Here is a 17,589-nt window from a genome sequence, read left to right as displayed (position 1 = left end):
CGTTTTCAAACGAAAATCAGTACTCGAACGCCAGCGACAAGACCCGGAAATAACATAACGCGCGCGGCCCGACCAGCTGATCCACGACACGCGTTGTTATTGTGTATAACGCTGCCTCTGTACGCAAACGTGGGAAATTTTCGATTCGGTTATCGAACAAATCGGCTCTCGAACCGCCTTCTGGAATGGATTGTGGTCGAAAACCGAGGTTGTACTGTATAATAATCAAATAAAGCATATTTTTGATGTTTTTTTTAAATTGAGATCTCAATGTATGGATGGATTTTATTCATTATTTTGTAGAATAAAAGACCATTATATCAAACTCCAAATTTATCCAAGCCTTTTTGGAGCAGCAGCTCATTATAGTGTAAGAGCAATCGAAGTACTAAATGGCTGTGTCTCCGGTTCTGTAGCAAAGGAACGTATCCGGTCCAACTTGCAGAAGCATCCAGTACCTCGTCCACCCCCAGAACTCCAACACTTGAAGACTCCAGTGGCTGAAGTTCCCAGCATTTGTCTCTCCGACTCCAAAGCTGCTGCTGAACTGCTGCAACGGGATCTCGGGATCCTGCAGGACCAAGCCAGGTAGTCTCAACCTTTTACAGGGTGGATGGTAGATGATTAAAGTGCTACTGTCATGAAATGCATGATTTTTAGTATGTTATTAATAAAAAAAAGGCAGCTGGAATGGACCCATCCGTTTTTTTCACCACAAAACATGATTTTGACGTATCTGGCTTTTTGTCACTCCCGGCCTGAAAATCCTCTTGAGGGATTTGTTTTTGGAAATTAAGCAGGAAGTGACGTTAACAGCAGCAAGCGCACTCAGGCAGGCTCGTCTGTTTATACGCGTTTTACCTGTTGGAAGGGAGCTCGTTGTTCCTTCGTGTTAGCCAAAACGCCGGCTCGTTGTATTGCTGGATATTGCTCGAACACTCGGGAGGATGGATTCACTCTTCATACTTTTCCAAAAGACCCGGTTTGTCGTGAAAAATGGATTGCACGGGTGCAAAGGACGAGAGCTTTGTGGGTTCCAAATGACAGGTACGTGTGTGTACAGCTACTAAAAAAAATTATAGTTTGAGGAAGGAGGGCTTAATCCTCTCAGAATGTAATAAAAGATCTGCGCACGTAAGTCAGGGGTGCTAAATGTGTCGATGTACCCGTCGGCTCCTCATCCACCGCGGACGAGGCACGGCTTCGGTTGGGCTGGCTCATACATATTGTCTGGGAGTCTGTTAGTTAGAAGTGATCCAAATATCATCTAAATATGGCTCGAAACGATGGGGTTATATTGCCCCGGTCACTTCACTCGATTGTGAGATCTTCTCTTCTTTGAAAAGAGCTTCTTTGTCCCATGGTAGGCGGGCGGGCAAGGCGCGGCTTTGGCCAGGCTGGCTCATACATACTGTCTGGGAGTTAGCTGTTAGTTTGAAGTGATCCGTATATCATCTAAATATGGCTCGAAACAATAGGGTAATATTGCCCCGTTCACTTCACTCGCTTGTGAGATGTTCTCTTCTTTGTAAAGAGCTTCCGTGTCCCGTAATAGGTGGCCCAGAGTGTTTCCAATGTCGCGGTGTGACGTAATGAACAGAGGATGCAGGCAATATGGCTACCATTTGGATGTCAAATGAGACTTCCGCAACTTTGCGCACGGATGACGGGCACTCCACTCAGATTTCTTTTTTCGTATGGACATTGAAGTGAATAATGTTATGAGTATTTTTCATTACAATATCTATTTTAGAATGTTTACAGGCATGACACTTGACCTTTAAGGTAGACGTTATTGTCTTAAAGCAGATACTCTGCGTTTGTGTTTTCAGGATTGCAGTATCACGAGAAGCCCAGCAGGTGGCGATGGAGCAGGAGCTCCTGGAGAGTCTTCCTCTGCTTTACAAGAACCGATCGGAGCAAGTGACCATGACCCTGGAATGTAAAGGGAAAGGAGGGCAGCCTTGCAAGGGTCCGGCTAATATCACCATCACGGTATCGCCCCCTCTGATTGCGCTGCAGAAGCATTTTGAGACTTCCCGGCCTTGCTGTTCACCGGGCGTCCTCGTGTGTTTCGCTGGTGTAGTGCGAGTGTGTCCAGAGACAAGAGGCTGTGCAGACTCAGATAACGTCGCTGCGGAGGGACATCAAGAACCTTCAAACTGACGCCATGGCTCCTCCTCCCCAAAGTCTGGCTCAGGCCGCCGTCCACACAGAAAACTTTATCACGTCAGCGCAAACGAACATCCGCTATCTCCACAACAAAAACAGTACACAGGTGTTTTTTTTTTTTTTCCTTCTGCAATGTCGTCTATTAATGTGCGCAGGGCTCTGGTGAACATGTACAAATCGCAAAAATCCCCATCAGTGCACCATGTTGGGGTGTCAGCCTTCTACAAGGTGGTGTCCTACGTGTGTGAAGACACGCTACGCCACCCGCCAACACGCCAGTACCTCTGCTCGTGCGTGGAGATACTGGGACAGGTACGCACACATACACACAAATGTTGCCGTGGCGAGTAGCATTCAGGAAGATGCGGACCTCAGCCAATGATTGTAACACAACCCACCTCATGGATTTGCTTCAAAAGTTAAATTCAGATTCAAGCTTTACTCACTGTGAAATTAAAGTGATGATACCCAAAGTGAAAACAAAAGGAATTATTTGTACTTTGCTACTGCCCCACCTGTTCAGTAGAAGCTGACGTAATTCTTCTTCTTCTTTTCCTTTCGGCTTGTCCTGTTAGGGGTCGCCACAGCGTGTCATCTAGGCCTATCTCGTGCATCTTCCTCGCTAACACCCGCTCATGTCCTCCCTCACAACATCCATCATCCGTTTCTTTGGTCTTCCTCTCGCTCTTTTGCCTGGCAGCTCCATCCTCAGCACCCTTCTACCGACATACTCACTCTCTCGCCTCTGAACATGTCCAAACCATCGAAGTCTGCTCTCTCTAACCTCCTCTCCAAAACATCCAACTTCGGCTGTCCCTCTAATGAGCTCATTTCTAATCCTATCCAACCTCGAGAACCTCAACATCTTCATTTCTGCCACCTCCAGGTCTGCTTCCTGTTGTCTCTTCAGTGCCATTGTCTCCAATCCGCACATCATGGCCGGCCTCACCACTGTTTTATAAACTTTGCCCTTCATCCTAGCGGAGAATCTTCTGTCACATAAAACACCAGACACCTTCCGCCAGCTGTTCCAACCCCGCTTGGACCCGTTTCTTCACTTCCTTACCACACTCTCCATTGCTCTGTATTGTTGACCCCAAGTATTTGAAGTCGTCCGTCCTCGCTATCTCTTCTGCCTGGAGCTTCACTCTGATTCCTCCACCCCTCCCGTTCACGCACATTTATTCAGTTTTACTTCAGCTAATCTTCATTCGTCTCCTTTCCAGTGCGTGCCTCCGTCTCTCTAATTGTTCCTCCTTCACCGCAGATCGTAATATCATCTGCGAACATCATGGTCTAAGGGGATTCCAGTCTAACCTCATCTGTCAACCTTTCCATTACTACCGCAAACAGGAAGGGACTCAGCGCGGATCCCTGATGCACTCCCACCTCCACCTTAAATTCTTCTGACACACATACAGCACACCTCACCGCTTTTCTGCTGTCCTCATACGTGTCCTGTGCTATTCTAACATATTTCTCCGCCACACCGGACTTGCGCATGCAGTACCAAAGTTCTTCTCTTGGTACTCTGTCATAAGCTTTCTCTAGGTCTACAAAGACACAATGTAGCTCCTTCTGACATTCTCTGTTCTTGTACTTGTAGAAACTGTTGTAATTGTACTCACTAAAAAGCAGTGATCCCTTTTTAAAGTGATGATAAGTCCAGTGAAGCTCTCGTTCCTCTCAAGGTGTTCATCCAGGGCAATGCCGAAGAGTGTGGGCGTGTCCTGAAGTCCATCCTGGAGCAGAGGCGTCTCTGCCCTCTCATTTCTCCTTTTTTCACGCCCAACGCGGCCCCCGCCCAGCTGGTCCTGCTCTACCAAGAGGTGGTGACGTCCCTGCACTTCGACAGTGCCGATGTGGTTTTCATGCTGCTCACCAAGGTCAGTCCAAATTGTGGAGAATTTTTAAATACAGAGTCGTTCTGTGTCAACGTTTTTGTCTGTTTTCATCCGATTTCAGTTTGATTTGCCCGCGTGGCTGAATGAAACGCATCCCGTGTTTTCCGAGAGGAGCCGCTTACTCGAATTAGTCCACGGGGGTCTTTGCGTGTGCGGCCGAGATCCCGAACCTGATCTCCTCACCCCTTTTCACCTTTTCACCAAACACTGGACCTCGCTTTTACGTCACCGCTTCCCCGACCACTACAGCGACTGCCTGCGTCTGCTCACGACCAGTAAGTGTGTCTGTTTGCGACGTGATAAATTACATGAGGTCGTCAAGGTCGAGTAGTTTGCTCACACCGGATAAAAATGTTTATTTTCGTCAGCCGTAATTTTGAATTTAATTGGCGGTAACAAAAGCCCGCAAAACAATTGATGAAAAGGTTTTTATTAGCGGCAGTGATTCATGGCAGGGACTTGCTTGTTTTTCCGTTTATTCGTATTTTCCTTTTTTTTTTTGTTATTTGCTCGGTCGTGTCCCTTGGAGTAGGCACTTAGATAAAACACAGAGTCATCGCTTTGAAGGACTTCCATGTACTCATCGTTTGCGCTTGCAACAGATTAAATAAGTGGAACATCGTGAAATAAATCTGAATGGTTTTCAAAGATTTTCCCAAGATAAATATTTTTTTTTTTATAGCAGTGTTGACATTTTGACTGTCTGGCTTTCTCTACTCTGCTGTTGACTGCCGACAAGTGCGGGCTGTATTTACGTTACAATTCATCCATCCATCTATTTTCTTTGCCGCTTATCCTCACGAGGGTCGCGGGGAGTGCTGGAGCCTATCCCAGCTATCAATGGGCAGGAGGCGGGGTACACCCTGAACTGGTTGCCAGCCAATCGCAGGGCACATGGAGACAAACAAGCCGCACTCACAATCAGACCTTGGGGCAATTTAGAGTCTCCAATTAATCTTGTTTTTGGGTTGTGAGAGAAAACCCACGCAGGCACGGGGAGAACATGCAAACTCCAGACAGGCGGGGCCGGGATCGGACCCGGGTCCTCACAACTGTGAGGCCAACGCTTTAACAGCGTGCTGCACCGTCCCGCCTTACATGACAATGTTCATCTTTTTTCAACGCATCACAATAAACACAGAAAGCGCAAGTCAGGGTTTATAATGTGATCTGTAATCTGATTTTAGTACGATCTTTTTTACATATAATATTGATTGCAATCTTCAGAAAGGTCATCATTTAAGTACAATTATTTAGTAGATTTGAAATATATATTATATTTTTTTTGTGTAGCTCACCATTGGCATAACTTCTGAGATTGTTTGAATACACTTGTGTAGTTGTTGTAAAAGTTTTTTGTTTTTTTTCCCCCCCGACAGGTTCCTCAAACCAATTACTGAGTCCGGAATGCTGGAAAGTGACGACGCGAGTGCTCGGCTGCTCCCCTCCATCCCGCAACACGAAGAACAAATGCGAGCAAGGTCACGGCTCGGACGCGGCGGCACGCGCAACGGCTTCCCCGGGGTCGCCACGCAGATCCGCACCGATCACCCTCTCGCCTCAGCAGGTGACTTCATGAATCGTGTCATGAATGTTCTCATTGATGACTCGAATCTCGTAAAAAATAACTTAAAAATCAGTTGTGCCTTTATGCCAGATTTTATTTGCGTTTATCCTTAAAGGTGTTGCTTACATTGAATTTTGTGTCTGTGCAAATTGTGATTTTAAGCCTGCCAATTTCTCTCTGTTTGTCATTATTTATGTTTTTATCAGGTGAATGAGACGATAGATTGGCTCAGCGACTACTTCCTGCGTAGTCGCCTCAGCAAACCTGATCTGCGTACTTTCGGCCTCTACTCTGCCTGGTCGCCCTACATCGCCGAGGTGGCTTCCTTCTGGGACTATTTGGTCAGCTGTCTAACCAACGCATCACTTAGCGGCTGTGCAAGAGAGTCCGTTGGCAGCAATAGAATAATAAAAGGTAAAAAAATCGCAATATTTTGAACATTCGAACTTCGTCCTCGTGCTCGTATGGCATCGTAACACAAGTGTGGCACTCTCACAGCTCTTCACGACCTTCACAGTAAGATTGTGAAGTTATTTAAGCCTTGGATCTTTCCCCTGGACACCGACGACGGAAGGTACGTCTGCCTTCGAGAGCCATGTTTTCACCCAGTTGGAATGCAGTTCAACTCGCCGCAGTATGATAAGTGGTAAACCGTGATCTCGTGGAGTGCGTAGTTGGAATTGAGTCACTGGACTCGTCTTACGTAAATAATGACGACATCGCAGCAAAACGCAGTGTTAAGTGGTCATTAACGACAATGAAGGTCGTGTATAGCGTCGTCTTTATCTTTTAGCATGTTTGGTGTCTCCGACTTACTTCATTATTTCTGGCGGCACGTTTGAGGCACCGTACCACCGAAGTTAGTACCCCAAAAGATCTTTTGAGACGGTACTGCTCAGCTGTTCTATTACCCTTACAATCACATAAATATACCACATAGAGCTGAACAAACGACGCCGCTCGGTGGAAACTTAGCATAACTGAACCGCAATGTTTGCAAAAAATGATGTGAAGTGAACATTTGCAATTAGCGGATCACAACCGCTCAAGTTAATCGCATTTTCTTTGCTGCCTTTTCTTCTCTTTTTTTTTTTTTTACCGACCACTTCGTTAATCACGTCGAAATAAAATAATACGTGTACAGTATAACATGACTCACTGAGGGTGTAGTGGTACACACGCCTGCCTTTGATGCGGGCAGCGTGGGGATCGATTCCCGCTCAGTGATGTTGTCGATATCTGCCCCGCGACTGACTGGCGACCAGTTCAGGGTGTCGTCCGCCTATCGCCCGAAGCTAGCTGGGATAGGCTCCGGCTTTCCCGCAACCCTTGTGAGGATAAACGTCTTGGATAATGACATGACATGACAGTATAACATATCAAGGTTGCAAAGGTGATACATGTACCGTATTCCCGGCCTACAAGCCGCGACTTTTTTCACAGCCGCTAGTTAGCGTTAGGGCCTCCGGGTTAACGTTAGCACCACCGCACAAGCGTTAGCACCGCTACGTTAGCGTTAGCACTGCCGCATTAGCGTTAGCGCAGCCGCACTAGCGTTAAACTCTTTCTGTGGACCGAGGCTTATCACCATGTGCACTGTGTAGGACGGGAATTACGGTACTGTATTTAAATGTGTAGAATCTAAGCCATCTAGGTCGTGACAATCTGCAAAACGTAAATTGAGGCAACTGGACTTTTTCTGGGTTGTTGAATCTTTTACCTTTAATTGAAACGGCTCCTTCGGTTCTAAATGGACCTTTTTTTTTTTTTCGGCTTAGTAAGGTCGGGGGAGATTCTTTGGCAGCGAAGTGATTTAGGGTCTTGGTGCGGTCACGCATATACGTCCTCTCTCTTGCTTTTTCCGGCTGACCAAGTTTTGTCCGGTGTAATCGACGGCGTTTCTGTCACAGCAATGTCAAGTGCTACCCGTGGCTGGAGACGGACGCGACTACCGCGGGGCGCCTGGTGGGCCTCTACGCTCAACTCACCGACAGACTGCATCAGAGATTCAAAGGTAGCCTCCGAGCCGTCGTTTGCCCCCTTCTTCCGCTTCCTGTGGGGTATTTGAGTGCACTGCGTGTGTCCGCGCATCCGTTGCAGACCGCCTCCTCCCCGGCCAGAGAGGCGTCCTGTGGCTCAGCGTGATGCAGTACTGCGAAAGCTGCACCTCTCCGCGGACGCCCGAGTACCTGTTGTACCTGCACCACACTCACCTGCGCGGCCTGCCGTGGAGATACCTGCATCCCGACACCGTCCTCATGGAGCAGCTCTTCAATGTGAGACCCGACGCGCAGTCAGTTTCAGCGCCGTGTTGCTGTTATTAACCGGCAAATCTCATTTTAAAACACATTTCCTGACAATCTTTCAGTATGATATGCAGATCATGTTTTCTTAACCTTTCAAGCAAACGTATGACTCATCGTGAGTTATTTCTGATATTGTATATGCTTGGAATCTAATAACACATTGCCAGCGTTGAATGTTTTATGTACAGTCATCTGTGGGTGAAAACTGTTTGTTTTTCCTCGTCGCATTTTGCCGTTCTTATTTTTGTATGTACATACAAGGTGGAGAGAGGAAGCCCCAAAAGCTGCTTCCTGTTCATGGGGGACGTTTTGTGTGAAGTGAACTGGGTCAGCGTCCTAAGCGAGCATTTACAGCCACCTCCGGAACCCGCGGCCGGCCCGCCTCAGTCCGGTGCGGACCCTCGGAAGGAATCGCACACCATGCTGGTGTATCTGCTCTACATGCTGGTTTTTCTGGCGAAAGAGGAGCAGCTGCTCAGCCAGCAGGTGACTCCCAAAATATTTTGACGCTTTCCAGAGTAGACCAGCAACCCACGTGTCCCCCGTTATCCAGGACTCTCCGCTCCTCAGTCTGTTGACCCAGTGCACGTCTTTGCCCTGGCACCAGCTAGACCTGTCGGCCTACCAGGGGGTCCTGGGATACGTCGGGAATTATTACAATCCCTCGCTGCTGCTCAGCGCCGATTCCGCAACTCAGTTGTTGCTTAAATCGCTGCGTAGTGCGGCCGGGCTTCACCCCCGCCCCTATGAAGCTGCGCACACGGTAAGCCGACTTCAGCACGTGCACATTTTTTTCTTGAACTCCATAATGCTGCGTCACAATAAATGTACAGTACATCAGTAAGTGGCGACGTATTGCCGGATGCTCAATTTATTGTCTGAATGCTGCCGATTTTTCTCTTTTTTTTTTTTTTTAAATTCACTTTTGGATGCTACACTGGTAATTAAGAAATGTTTCCTTTTCAATCCATCCAATCCATTTTCTTTGCCGCTTATCCTCACGAGAGTCGCGGGGAGTGCCGGAGCCTATCCCAGCTGTCAACGGGCAGGAGGCGGGGTTACACCCTGAACTGGTTGCCAGCCAATCGCAGGGCACATCGAGACAAAGAGCCGCACTCACAATCACACCTATGGGCAATTTAGTGTCGAATTAATGTTGCATGTTTTTGGGATGTGGGATGGACCTGGAGAAAACCCACGCAGGCACAGGCAGGGAGAACACGCTAACGCCACACAGGCGGGGCCGGGATCGAACACAGGTCCTCAGAACTGCGAGGCCGACGCTTTTACCATCTGATCCACCCTGCCGGTTCTTTTTCAATATTTCCTCACTTATTTCCCACATAAATTATGACAGCAATCTACTCAGTGACAACCTGGGGGGGTTCCACATTCTCATTACCGGCGTCATTAGGTAGAGCTGCACAGTCTAATGAGATCCATTAGGAGAGTCGCAAGAGCCGAGACCTAAAAATCTCCCTTCACAAGCGATAATAATCCTTCATTGTCTGAGATATTAATTCAACGGAATTGTTTTATTACTTTGTCGTACGTTTAGGAACGTACATTTCCTTTTTCTTTGTTCGCACGAGTGCGCGTCACACCCTTTTGTTGTCATAGTGTATATTGTGTATTTTGAAGGTGTGTAATTACCTTTTTAGGTATCATTTCTGATGGATTATCAGCCATTTAATTGTTTTTGTTTCATATATATTAGGGGTGTCAAATTCGTTTTTGTCACAGGCCACATTGGAGTTCCGGTGTGACGGTCTGAGCACTCCCCCGTGCTGAAAAGTCTCCTTGTGATGAATGCGCATGCGTGACTAACAGGGGAATTCTGGGTACGTAGCAAACGCTTACTGGGAAATCTCCCAGTCTCATAGTTCCCCGTCTTCACCATAGAGGGAGCTAACATACGTTATTACCTAACCTTAAAACAAAAGTTGATAAAAAAGATATACACATATATGTACGTTCGCTACGTACGATAGCGAACACGAACACTCGGCGACAAGTTGTCGAACGGCACACGTTGAAGCACGGATGGGGATTTTTCAGACTGGCCAGAAGTTTACAAAAATATACCCGCATGCGCATTAATCACAAGGAGACTTTTCAGCACCGGGAGCGCTCAGACCGTCACAGCGGTTTCCCTCAGAGGGCCGTTATGACTGTGAAACCATAAAAAAAATCTTTCACCGCCTCATCATATTTCCACATGGTATTTATAAACAATTTTTGCACAAAACACAAGACAAAAATGCTTGCAAAACCTCAATGTCATCATTTCTCTTCTTCTTCTTTTTTTCCTTTCGGCTTGTCCCGATTAGGGGTCGCCACAGTGTGTCATCTTTTTCCATCTAAGCCTATCTCGTGCATCTTCCTCTCTAACCCCCCCCCCCACTGTCCTCATGTCCTCCCTCACCACATCCATCATCCGTTTCTTTGGTCTTCCTCTCGCTCTTTTGCCTGGCAGCCCCATCCTCAGCACCCTTCTACCAAAATACTCACTGTCTCTCATCTCTGAACGTGTCCAAACCATCGACGTCTGCTCTCTCCAACCTTGTCTCCAAAACATCCAACTTCGGCTGTCCCTCCCATGAGCTCATTTCTAATCCTATCCAACCTGCTCACTCCGAGCGAGAACCTCAACATCTTCATTTCTGCTACCTCCAGTTCTGCTTCCTGTTGTCCCGTCTCTAATTCGTACATCATGGCCGGCTTCACCGCTGTTTTATAAACTTTGCCCTTCATCCTAGCAAAGACTCTTCGGTCACATAGAACACCAGACACCTTCCGCCAGCTGTTCCACCCCGCTTGGACCACTTTCTTCACTTCCTTACCAATGTCATCATTTATGATATGAGAATTTTAAATTTTGGTACAGACGCCAACAAAAATTGATGGCACGATGGATCAGCTGATAAAGCGTTGGCCTCACAGTTCTGAGGTCCCGGGTTCAATCCCGGCCCCGCCTGTGTGGAGTTTGCATGTTCTCCCTGCCTGCGCCTGCGTGGGTTTTCTCCAGGTGGGCACTCCGATTTCCTTCCACATCCCAAAAACATGCAACATTAATTAGACACTAAATTGCCCATAGATGTGATTGTGAGCGCGGCTCTTTGTCTCCATGTGTCCTGCGATTGGCTGGCGACCAGTTCAGGTTGCACCCTGGCTCCTGCCCATTGACAGTTGGGATAGGCTTCCAGCATTCCCCGCGACCCTAGTGAGGATAAGCGGCAAAGAAGATGGATGATGGATGAATGGATGGATGGATGGATGGATGGATTCCAACAAAAATCATGGACGTTAATACGCAATATTTTTCTTCGCGGGCCACATAAAATCATGCGACAGGCCGGATTTGGCCCCGGGGCCTTGAGTTTGACACCTGCGATATATATATATATAAATGTGAAAGTACGCTCGATTAGTACGATACATACAGTATATATCAATCATCTTGTGAAGAAAATGAAATGTTAAAAACCATTGCACCAGCAAACAACAGCCTCGATAATACGACGACAACAAATGTCTGTCTAAATTCTTGTGAAAAATTCAATTTTTCCTCCAAGTGCACTTTGCTCAAAACCCAGACAACACGGTGTTGCTTATTTTGTTCTGTCTGCATATCACGCGTCGTGTACATCAATTGCGCCGCCGCGCGTGCCAGGAGGAGACGCCGAAGGCGGCGGCGTTCTTGTGCTGGTCCGTGCGCTGCTTGGTGGCGCTGGAGCAATCGGGCGGCGTCAGCGTGAGCGTCCTTGAGACGCAGCTGGAGACGCTGTTGGAAAACGTCGTCACGTTCAGCCCGCCAGGTGAAGCCCGTCTCGTCCCGCGAACATCTCGCCCCGAGTCCTCGGTCACCATCTGGCTCGTCTCGGTCTCCTCGGCAGAAACGGGTCTGGAGGAGCGGCACATGGCGTTCTGCAGCCTGTTCAGCGGCGCGCTGGCTCTGCTCAACGGAGTCGGCGTCTCCGCGGGCGAGGCCCTCTCAGTCCGGGTCATCGCCTGGCTGGACAGGAAGGGGCGGGGCTGCCCGATTCTGCCCCTGCTCACCGCTTGCTCGCGCTGTCTGGCCTCGGTGAGCCACATGACGCGCATCATGGAGGCGTGCATCACGGCCCACTTCAACCACGGTACGCAACCGAGTGCTGCATTTCTGAAATTATGATTCAGGATTTTGATATCACGTGCTTCATTGCTCAGCTGAGGAGGAGCGTGTCGGCTGGGGTCCCGTCCTGGCGTCGCTGCAAGTGCCCGAGCTCACAGTGGAGGACTTCCTGTCCGAGAGCCAATCAGGAGGCAGCTTCCTCACACTCTACGCCTTCGTCCTGCAGCGCCTTAACTCCGAACACACGGCAGCCAACGAGAGGAGGACGCTGGCTCTGATCCACACGTGGACCCACCAGGTTTTCCCCAGGTTTGCGGGTTTGCAAAACTTGTTTCAAAATGTTTGCTCGGAAAACGTGTAAATCCCGAAACTGAAAAACAACAAAAACAAAGGACTTGCACAGCCATCTATAGAGCTCGTGCACCTACGTCATAAAATCACGTCACTGGCCGGAAGTGGCGGTCAAACAAAGCATTCTTCAATGCTAAGTCAGTTGAAAATGACGCAAAAATACGTCTTATGGCACGACGCCCAGAGTTTTGTCAGATACCGTTAAACATTTAGAAGGTGATAATAAAGAAAGGTACGTGGAAAAATGAGCATAGAGGACCCATATTTAATACTGATGTCGCTGATAAGAAATTGGACTGTTCACCCGCTTCGGCTTGTCTTGGACAACTGGATCTACACACGGATCTGGGGAGTAAGTCGTCGAGATTTACACGGAGACTTTGAAAGCTTAGAAAAGTCTGGACACATACAAATACTTTGTTGCTGGATCTGTTCTCAATCAAGAATAAATCCCACATAGTGATGGATTAATACAAATACCAATATTTAAATAAATGACCCCTGGTGTTATACAAACTCGCATTCATTAACTATAATTGGAAAAAAGACAAAAAAAGACAGCGAGTTGGCTCCTCGTACACGGAAGCGTGTTGCGGCCACACGTTAAACTTTAGTAAACCTCTCCGTTGACAGACGTTTTTTTTTTTTTTTTAATATGCATTGTTCCCAAAATGAGTCCAATGCGTATTTAAAAAAAATCAAATAAAATCAACCGCTGGGATAGGCTTCAGCCCCCATACACGGAAGCGTGTTGCGGCCACACGTTAACCTACGTAAACCTTTGTGTGACCGACGGTTTATTTTCTTCTTTTTAAATACGCATTGGACTTATGTGATAACAATGCAAATTAAACAAACAAAAAAAAATGTCTGTCAGGGAGAAGTTTACCGAAGTTTAACTTGTAGCCGCAATACGCTTCCGTGTACGTTCGAGACAACTCCCTGTCATTTTTTTTTTTAAAGCATTGTTCTCAAATGAGCCAACTTGGCATTATAAATACTTCTTGGGAATTTGAGATTGAGAAGAACAATTCCTACCTGGCGTGTGCGTATTTTGGTCGGGCACCATCCATCACGTTTATTTACCAAAATCCATCGTTTTTTTTCTCGTCTTTTCAACTGGTATTCCATAGAATGACCTCTTTGAATATCTGTCTCGTCTGTTGTGAATGCCAACAGCACAACGGGTCTGTTTGACCGCCAATATGGCGCCGTCAAAATGGTGACGTCACGTGCACGAGCTCTATGGAATGCATAATTCATCAAAGAATGAGTTATTCATAATTCCCATGTAAATATTGTAAGTACACACTCAAGAAGTGTGCTGAAAATACTGCGAATGTACACTGCCAGCAGTAGGTGGAAATCTGCAATGTCGACATATCAATTAAAATCATATTTTTCTTTTTAAGTAGTTTCAAAAATATTTCCACTTTTCAAAAGCAGATTAGTTTCATTTCATTCGTTCTGCTGACTTCATCAAGGCTCAGCATATCAAGAAATGTCTTGAATATTGAAGCCGCAGCCTTGAAGGGCAGCATTGGCAAATTTGATTCTGTGCCATCGACATCAAAAACAAAAAAAATTCTTCACATTTTGGGTCAAAGGCAATCCATATTTTGGCAAAGTAGAGATTTTGTCGTGTGTGTCTCCCCCCCCCCAGCGGACCATGCAACGAAGCCAAACTGTTTCTGTGGTGGCACAAAGCGCTGAATCTGTCCCTGGAGCACTTGCAGCCCCAAGCGGGCCACACTGAACTGTCCGGAGTGGTCTCGGGTCTGCTGAAGTTGCAAACGCGCCTGCTTCAGCTGGGAGAAGAAAGACTCAACTCCGGACTGCTGGGGGCCATCGGTCTCGGGAAGAAGTCCCCCGTTTCCAACAAGTAAGCGCACTGGCGACTCGAAGGTTCTGACAGGGCAGCTGCTAAGGCCTCCTCCGCTGCCCGTCTAGATTCCGGGTCGTCGTCCGCAGCCTGGCGGCGTTCCTCTCCGTGCAGGTGGCGTCGCCAAGCGAGCTCCGACTCCAGCCCACCTCCGACTTGCAACTCTCCGCAAAAGCGCAGCAAGTAGGCAGCAAGCGCGCTTTCGCGTTTAGAGTCTTTTCACCGTCACCTGAATATAGAAATTATATTTTGTTGTTGTTGTTTTTTTTTTTTTTTGCACAGTCGCTGGGAACGCTGGAAGCCATGACCGGCAATAAGCAGTACGCTGAAGTGGAAGACTCGCTGAAAAAAGCTCTTCAGTTCATCCGCTACCCGGGTCACTGCCTCAAAGACGGACCTCGACTCCTGGCCCTGCTGACAAACCAGCTCTACCCGGACCTCAAATACTTGCACGTCATCCGCTGACCCAAACGCTGCCTGGTGCGATGAACCCCCTCCCGACCCCCGACCTCCGCCCCCGCCCCCTCTCGGGAAAATCATCGATGGAGCACACTTGTCGAGAAACTGGGACTGCAGTTAAGTGGCCTCGGGAGTAAAAAAAAGTTCTCAGTCGGAGCGTTTGTTCAAGAGCCGATCCGTTTTCTTGGCATCCCGTGTCGGCGCTTTTCTTCCTCTGCTTATCGTCGGGCCGTTTTTTGCTCTTTTCGCGGCTGATCTGTTCATCGTCATTGAGGTCAAGACCGCGGACCGCTCCAACGGGGAATCCAAAAAAAGAAGAAAAGAAAAATGGAGGAAGTTGAAGGAGATGTCGAACAAAAAAAAATTAATAGAGGCTCGGTACTCTTCACACACAAAAGATGGCCGCCTTTCTGAATTAGCAAGGAGTCAGTATTTATATTCATATTCATCCCCGACCAAAAGTGCTTTCCATGAAGGAATATTAAGGTCCACACTGAAAAGTTTGAAAAAAAAAAAAGAAATAGTGGGAGAAGTCGTAATGATACAAAATAAAGTTGTAATATTTCGGGAGTAAAGACACATTTTTAACTTAATAAAGGCCAAGATGAAAAACATACAATTTTGGTACAGTGACAAATGTTGTGGATATATTACTTTTAATTCCATTTTCACAAATAATAAAACCCCAAAAAGCTCCATCATGAAGCTGAACACTTTGAGAAATCAAATTCATCCATCAACCCATCCATTTTCTTTCCCGCTTATCCTCACAAGGGTCATGGGGAGGGAGAAAACAAATATGATATCTTGATGAACATTAGGCAGATATTGAGTTCATGTGCGAATTTGGACTCTACAATACAACTTTTGTTCTTGACATATTAAAATAAATTTTTCCCCCCTTAAAAAATATAGATTTTCCTAATAATTTCTCATAACATTCACTCAGAATTGTAAATGTTTTCCTTTTCGGTGTGGCTGTAATAGTCCTTGGTAGCGTTTTGGAGGGGGGAGGGAGGAAAGAGGTTTTTGTTTTTTGTGTGGCAGCACGGTGGGCTCAGCTGTTAAAGCGTCGGCCTCACAGTTCTGAGGACCCAGGTTCGATCCCGGACCCACCTGTGTGGAGTTTGCATGTTCTCCCCCGTGCCTGCGTGCGTTTCCTCCCGCATCCCAAAAACACGCAACATTAATTGGACACTCTAAATTGTCCCAAGGTGTGATTGTGAGTGCGGCTGTTTGTCTCGCTGTGCCCTGCGATTGGCTGACGACCAGTCCAGGATGTACCCCCGCCTCCTGCCCATCGATAGCCGGGATAGGCTCCAGCACGCCACGCTACCCTCGTGAGGATAAGCGGCAAAGCAAATGGATGGATCATGATTGTGTAGTTTCGAGTCCGGTACCCCAAATTCTTGTAGGTTCTGTAATGTTCTTCCGTTCCGATCCGTTTTTCCACATTTCCACCGCCAGCGCCGTGCGCTGACTGTTAATGCGGAAAAGGTTTCAGTCGCCGTTTGTCGGGAAAGCTCGGACGACGCTCGCGCGTGGAAAAGTGGAGCCGCGAGACACCCCAAACTCCCCGCCGTTCTCTCCGGGAGCGACAAACTGCAAAATAAATCATCTTTGCGCAACGGCGAGCCATCCAGCGCCGAGCTCACGTGCGAGTACGTCGGACGTCCTCGTCTGACACCGCTTCTGGCCGCCGCGGTTTCCACGGTTACGGAAAGAGGGAGAGGAGGCGGGAGTTAGACGGGTTTGCTTTGAGACCGAAAAAAAATTCAAAAAGAGGAGCGGGGGATTTTTTTTTTTTTTTTTTTTTTTGTCTTTCCCACACGTGCGTCTGTGGGAAGCGTCTCGTCTGTCTGGCATTCTCGTCGACCTTCTTTTCGCTGGTCGAGTCTAATTTATGGAGCGCGGCCACGCTGGCCAGCACGTTACATGTCCTCACATGAACACATAAAAAAGAAAAAAAAAATGTAAAATTGAGACGAGTACTCCTGGCAGGCGCGTCGATGTCTGGCACATCCCTGCGTCGCCATGGAAACCCGGATCGGGTCAGGAATTGTTGGTCCTAGACTGCCGCAGCGCCCAAATGAGCCAAGTGTGCGCTTTCGGAGATGTTGCCTCGCATTTATGAGGTTTGGGGTTCGAATCCCCCCTCCTGTCCGACGACAGTTGGGACAGGCTGCGGCGCTCTCGCGGCCCTTGTGAGGATAAGCGGCTCAGATGATGGAAAAATGATGCACTTTTGGCAGGCGCGCATCGCTGTGGAAACCCGGGATCGAGTCAGCCCTAGACTGCCGGAGCGCCCAAACAAGCCGAGCGTGCGCCTTCGCACTCGTCGCCTCGCATTTATGAGGACTGGAGTTCGAATCCCAGGTGTACCCCACATCCCGCCCGATGGCAGTTGGAATAGGCTGTGGCGCTCCTGCAGCCCTTGTGAGGATAAGCGGCTCAGATAATGGATCAATGATGCACTCCTGGCAAGCGCGTTGCCATGGAAACCCGGGATCAGGTCAGGAATTGTTAGTCCCAGACTGCCGGAGCGCCCAAACGAGCCGAGCGTGCGCTTTCGGAGACGTCGCTTCGCGTTTATGAGGACGGGTTCGAATCCCGGGCGCACCCCGCCTTCTGCCCGATGACAGTTGGGATGAGCTGTGGCGCTCCCGCGCACCCTTGTGAGGATAAACTGCTTAGATAATGGCTGGATGATTCAATCCTTGTCGCAAATTCTACTTGAAAATGTTCAAAATGTTCAGGATCTTTGCGTTGAAACAACAAAACGTGAACAGCGGCAACACATGTAGACTATATTGTTTGAATTTGATCAATTTGCT

General features: G+C 47.9%; 1 protein-coding gene across 1 annotated transcript in view; it reads left to right on the top strand.

The window, feature by feature from the left end:
- Positions 1-16,551, top strand: part of epg5 (ectopic P-granules autophagy protein 5 homolog (C. elegans)) — a 33,879-nt gene extending 17,328 nt beyond the window's left edge. Inside the window, exons 27-45 of the mRNA XM_061816981.1 lie at positions 417-588; positions 1,833-1,995; positions 2,087-2,229; positions 2,328-2,484; positions 3,864-4,058; positions 4,138-4,351; positions 5,456-5,643; positions 5,850-6,057; positions 6,142-6,217; positions 7,554-7,657; positions 7,744-7,919; positions 8,211-8,435; positions 8,503-8,712; positions 11,623-11,767; positions 11,846-12,088; positions 12,159-12,372; positions 14,078-14,296; positions 14,365-14,479; positions 14,579-16,551. Coding sequence (XP_061672965.1) covers positions 417-588; positions 1,833-1,995; positions 2,087-2,229; positions 2,328-2,484; positions 3,864-4,058; positions 4,138-4,351; positions 5,456-5,643; positions 5,850-6,057; positions 6,142-6,217; positions 7,554-7,657; positions 7,744-7,919; positions 8,211-8,435; positions 8,503-8,712; positions 11,623-11,767; positions 11,846-12,088; positions 12,159-12,372; positions 14,078-14,296; positions 14,365-14,479; positions 14,579-14,761 — 3,350 coding nt within the window. The 3' untranslated portion in view covers positions 14,762-16,551. The remainder of the gene's footprint in view (positions 1-416; positions 589-1,832; positions 1,996-2,086; positions 2,230-2,327; positions 2,485-3,863; positions 4,059-4,137; positions 4,352-5,455; positions 5,644-5,849; positions 6,058-6,141; positions 6,218-7,553; positions 7,658-7,743; positions 7,920-8,210; positions 8,436-8,502; positions 8,713-11,622; positions 11,768-11,845; positions 12,089-12,158; positions 12,373-14,077; positions 14,297-14,364; positions 14,480-14,578) is intronic.
- Positions 16,552-17,589: the final 1,038 nt, after the last annotated feature.

This window comes from Syngnathoides biaculeatus, chromosome 4, assembly GCF_019802595.1.
Source record: "Syngnathoides biaculeatus isolate LvHL_M chromosome 4, ASM1980259v1, whole genome shotgun sequence".
Lineage (NCBI taxonomy): Eukaryota > Metazoa > Chordata > Actinopteri > Syngnathiformes > Syngnathidae > Syngnathoides > Syngnathoides biaculeatus.
This window is presented reverse-complemented; position numbering and strand designations above follow the sequence as displayed.